The sequence below is a fragment of the Oncorhynchus nerka genome, unplaced genomic scaffold (assembly GCF_034236695.1).
Source record: "Oncorhynchus nerka isolate Pitt River unplaced genomic scaffold, Oner_Uvic_2.0 unplaced_scaffold_8283, whole genome shotgun sequence".
Classification (NCBI taxonomy): Eukaryota; Metazoa; Chordata; class Actinopteri; order Salmoniformes; family Salmonidae; genus Oncorhynchus; species Oncorhynchus nerka.
Genome location: NW_027033036.1, coordinates 1 through 5,602, shown reverse-complemented (window position 1 = coordinate 5,602; position 5,602 = coordinate 1). Strand labels below are relative to the sequence as shown.

The 5,602-nt window shown below is 57.7% G+C and overlaps 1 protein-coding gene across 1 annotated transcript; it reads right to left on the bottom strand.

Annotated features, from left to right (window-relative positions):
• Positions 1-1,415: 1,415 nt before the first annotated feature.
• LOC135566013 (uncharacterized) lies at positions 1,416-5,483 on the bottom strand (the record flags this gene model as incomplete). The annotated part of the gene is made up of 7 exons (XM_065013944.1): positions 4,974-5,483; positions 4,067-4,450; positions 3,751-3,889; positions 3,407-3,644; positions 2,877-3,099; positions 2,307-2,434; positions 1,416-1,556 (listed from the first exon to the last, which is right to left on the bottom strand). Coding segments are annotated over exons 1-7 (1,763 nt in total), but the record flags the coding sequence as incomplete, so codon positions are not given.
• Positions 5,484-5,602: the final 119 nt, after the last annotated feature.

Sequence of the window (5,602 nt, the reverse complement as noted above, 5' to 3'; positions counted from 1 at the left end):
TGAGAGGAGACAGGGGAACAGAGATTATTCTGGGCTATACAGGGGGAGAGGAGACAGGGGAACAGAGATTATTCTGGGCTATACAGGGGGAGAGGAGACAGGGGAACAGAGATTATTCTGGGCTATGCAGGGGGAGAGGAGACAGGGGGAACAGAGATTATTCTGGGCTATACAGGGGGAGAACTCCTCTCTAGTTTGACTGAGGACGTACACTAAAGGATTTGAAGCCAACCGCACCACAAACCTTTGCCAACCCATGTCAAAGTTAACAGTTTCACCCCCAGTGTGTGTGTGTGTGTGTGTGTCCATGCACCACCACCACATATGTGATGCATTAATGGTGTAGAGCTGTGAGCTAGCTGCCGTTAGGGGGTCTAACTACATTAATGAAGTAGTGTAGCCAGGAGGAGGGTCTAGGTTTAGTGTAGCCAATAGGAGTAGGAGGGTCTAGGTATAGTGTAGCCAACAGGAGGAGGGTCTAGGTTTAGTGTAGCCAACAGAAGGAGGGTCTAGGTTTAGTGTAGCCAATAGGAGTAGGAGGGTCTAGGTATAGTGTAGCCAACAGGAGGAGGGTCTAGGTTTAGTGTAGCCAATAGGAGTAGGAGGGTCTAAGTATAGTGTAGCCAACAGAAGGAGGGTCTAGGTTTAGTGTAGCCAATAGGAGTAGGAGGGTCTAGGTATAGCAGCCAAACAGGAGGAGGGTCTAGGTTTAGTGGGAATAATAGGAGTAGGAGGGTCTAGGTATAGTGTAGCCAACAGGAGGAGGGTCTAGGCTTAGTGTAGCCAACAGGAAGGAGGGTCTAGGTATAGTGTAGCCAACAGGAGTGAGGGTCTAGGTTTAGTGGCCAACAGAGGAGGGTCTAGGTTTAGTGTAGCCAACAGGAGGAGGGTCTAGGTTTAGTGTAGCCAATAGAGTAGGAGGGTCTAGGTTTAGTGTAGCCAACAGGAGAGGGTCTAGGTTTAGTGTAGCCAATAGGAGTAGGAGGGTCTGGGTTTAGTGTAGCCAACAGGAGGAGGGTCTAGGTTTAGTGTAGCCACAGGGAGTAGGAGGGTCTGGGTATAGTGTAGCCAACAGGAGGAGGGTCTAGATTTAGTGTAGCCAATAGGAGTAGGAGGGTCTGGGTATAGTGTAGCCAGGAGGAGGGTCTAGGTTTATGTAGCCAATAGGGTAGGAGGGGTCTGGGTATAGTGTGGCCAACAGGAGGAGGGTCTAGGTTTAGTGTAGCCAATAGGGTAGGAGGGTCTAGGTATAGTGTAGCCAACAGGAGGAGGGTCTAGGTTTATGTAGCCAACAGGAGGAGGGTCTAGGTATAGTGTAGCCAACAGGAGGAGGGTCTAGGTTTAGTGTAGCCAACAGGAGGAGGGTCTAGGTTTAGTGTAGCCAATAGGAGAAGGAGTGTCACCCTATATAGTACCTTTTTTGGGCAGGCCAAAATGGCATGTGGTAGAACCAGGAAACATGCGATGAAAGGGGCGGGGTGTACTGACCCCCGACTGCTGCTGGTGTGGGGCTCAGCTCACTGGGACATGGGGGCTGGTGAACCATCCTGGGGACACTGGAACATGGGGGCTAGTGAACCATCACAGGGGACACTGGAACATGGGGGCTGGTTATCTGTCTGGGGACACTGGGACATGGGGGCTGGTGAACCATCTGGGGACACTGGGACATGTCTATGGGGGCTGGTGAACCATCTGGGGACACTGGAACATGGGGGGCTGGTGAACCATCTGGGGGCTGGTGAACCATCTGGGGGACACTGGAACATGGGGGCTGGTGAACCATCTGGGGACACTGGAACATGTCTATGGGGGCTGGTGAACCGTCTGGGGACACTGGAACATGGGGGCTGGTGAACCATCTGGGGGACACTGGAACATGGGGGATTGGTGAACCATCTGGGGACACTGGAACATGGGGGGCTGGTAAACCATCTGGGGACACTGGAACATGGGGGGCTGGTGAACCATCTGGGGGACACTGGAACATGGGGGGCTGGTGAACCATCTGGGGGACACTGGAACATGGGGGCTGGTGAACCATCTGGGGGACACTGGAACATGGGGGGCTGGTGAACCATCTGGGGACACTGGAACATGTCTATGGGGGCTGGTGAACCGTCTGGGGGACACTGGAACATGGGGGGCTGGTGAACCATCTGGGGACACTGGAACATGGGGGACTGGTGAACCATCTGGGGACACTGGAACATGTCTATGGGGGCTGGTGAACCGTCTGGGGGACACTGGAACATGTGGGGCTGGTGAACCATCTGGGGACACTGGAACATGTGGGGCTGGTGAACCATCTGGGGACACTGGAACATGGGGGCTGGTGAACCATCTGGGGACACTGGAACATGGGGGGCTGGTGAACTGTCTGGCGACACTGGAACATGGGGGCTGGTGAACCATCTGGGGGCTGGTGAACCATCTGGGGGACACTGGAACATGGGGGCTGGTGAACCATCTGGGGGCTGGTGAACCATCTGGGGGCTGGTGAACCATCTGGGGGACACTGGAACATGGGGGCTGGTGAACTGTCTGGCGACACTGGAACATGGGGGGCTGGTGAACCATCTGGGGGACACTGGAACATGGGGGGCTGGTGAACCATCTGGGGACACTGGAACATGTCTATGGGGGCTGGTGAACCGTCTGGGGGACACTGGAACATGGGGGCTGGTGAACCATCTGGGGACACTGGAACATGGGGGACTGGTGAACCATCTGGGGACACTGGAACATGTCTATGGGGGCTGGTGAACCGTCTGGGGGACACTGGAACATGTGGGGCTGGTGAACCATCTGGGGACACTGGAACATGTGGGGCTGGTGAACCATCTGGGGACACTGGAACATGGGGGCTGGTGAACCATCTGGGGACACTGGAACATGGGGGGCTGGTGAACTGTCTGGCGACACTGGAACATGGGGGCTGGTGAACCATCTGGGGGCTGGTGAACCATCTGGGGGACACTGGAACATGGGGGGCTGGTGAACCATCTGGGGGCTGGTGAACCATCTGGGGCGTCACTGGGGCTGGTGAACCATCTGGGGGACACTGGAACATGGGGGCTGGTGAACTGTCTGGCGACACTGGAACATGGGGGCTGGTGAACCATCTGGGGACACTGGAACATGGGGGCTGGTGAACTGTCTGGCGACACTGGAACATGGGGGGCTGGTGAACCATCTGGGGGCTGGTGAACCATCTGGGGGACACTGGAACATGGGGGGCTGGTGAACCATCTGGGGGCTGGTGAACCATCTGGGGGCTAGTGAACCATCTGGGGACATTGGAACATGGGGGCTGGTGAGCCATCTGGGGACACTGGAACATGGGGGCTGGTGAACCATCTGGGGGACACTGGAACATGGGGGCTGGTGAACCATCTGGGGACACTGGAACATGGGGGGCTGGTGAACCATCAGGGGACACTGGAACATGGGGGCTGGTGAACTGTCTGGGGACACCGGAACATGGGGGCTGGTGAACCATCTGGGGGACACTGGAACATGGGGGCTGGTGAACCGTCTGGGGGACACTGGAACATGGGGGCTGGTGAACAATCTGGGGATACTGGAACATGGGGGCTGCTGAACCATCTGGGGACACTGGAACATGGGGGCTGCTGAACCATCTGGGGACACTGGAACATGGGGGCTGGTGAACCATCTGGGGGCTGGTGAACCATCTGGGGGACACTGGAACATGGGGGCTGGTGAACCATCTGGGGGCTGGTGAACCATCTGGGGGCTGGTGAACCATCTGGGGGACATTGGAACATGGGGGCTGGTGAGCCATCTGGGGAAACTGGAACATGGGGGGCTGGTGAACCATCTGGGGGACACTGGAACATGGGGGCTGGTGAACCATCTGGGGACACTGGAACATGGGGGCTGGTGAACTGTCTGGGACACTGGAACATGGGGGCTGGTAAACCATCTGGGGACACTGGAACATGGGGGCTGGTAAACCATCTGGGGACACTGGAACATGGGGGGCTGGTAAACTGTCTGGGGGACACTGGAACATGGGGGCTGGTGAACCATCAGGGGACACTGGAACATGGGGGCTGGTGAACTGTCTGGGGGACACCGGAACATGGGGGGCTGGTGAACCATCTGGGGGACACTGGAACATGGGGGCTGGTGAACCGTCTGGGGGACACTGGAACATGGGGGGCTGGTGAACAATCTGGGGATACTGGAACATGGGGGGCTGCTGAACCATCTGGGGACACTGGAACATGGGGGGCTGCTGAACCATCTGGGGACACTGGAACATGGGGGACTGGTGAACCATCTGGGGGCTGGTGAACCATCTGGGGGACACTGGAACATGGGGGCTGGTGAACCATCTGGGGACTGAGCTGGAACCATCTGGGGGCTGGTGAACCATCTGGGGACACTGGAACATGGGGGCTGGGTGAACCATCTGGGGACACTGGAACATGGGGGCTGGGTAAACCATCTGGGGGACACTGGAACATGGGGAGGCTGGTGAACCATCTGGGGACACTGGAACATGGGGGCTGGTGAACCATCTGGGGACACTGGAACATGGGGGGCTGGTGAACCATCTGGGGGGCTGGTGAACCATCTGGGGGACACTGGAACATGGGGGGCTGGTGAACCATCTGGGGGACACTGGAACATGGGGGGCTGGTGAACCATCTGGGGAACTGGAACATGGGGTCGAACCATCTGGGGACACTGGAACATGGGGGGCTGGTGAACCACTGGACATGGGGGCTGGTGAACCATCTGGGGGCTGGTGAACCATCTGGGGGACACTGGAACATGGGGGGCTGGTGAACCATCTGGGGCACCACTGGAACATGGGGGGCTGGTGAACCATCTGGGGACACTGGAACATGTCTATGGGGGCTGGTGAACCATCTGGGGACACTGGAACATGGGGGGCTGGTGAACCATCTGGGGACACTGGAACATGGGGGCTGGTAAACTGTCTGGGGACACTGGAACATGGGGGCTGGTGAACCATCAGGGGACACTGGAACATGGGGGCTGGTGAACTGTCTGGGGACACCGGAACATGGGGGCTGGTGAACCATCTGGGGACACTGGAACATGGGGGCTGGTGAACCGTCTGGGGGACACTGGAACATGGGGGCTGGGTGAACAATCTGGGGACACTGGAACATGGGGGCTGCTGAACCATCTGGGGACACTGGAACATGGGGGGCTGCTGAACCATCTGGGGACACTGGAACATGGGGGCTGGTGAACCATCTGGGACTACTGAACCATCTGGGGGACACTGGTGAACTATCTGGGGCTGGGTGAACCATCTGGGGACACTGAACATGGGGGCTGGTGAACTCATATGGGGGCTGGTGAACCATCTGGGGGCTGGTGAACCATCTGGGGACATTGGAACATGGGGGGCTGGGTGAGCCATCTGGGGACACTGGAACATGGGGGCTGGGTGAACCATCTGGGGGACACTGGAACATGGGGGCTGGTGAACCATCTGGGGACACTGGAACATGGGGGCTGGTGAACCATCTGGGGACACTGGAACATGGGGGCTGGTGAACCATCTGGGGACACTGGAACATGGGGGCTGGTGAAC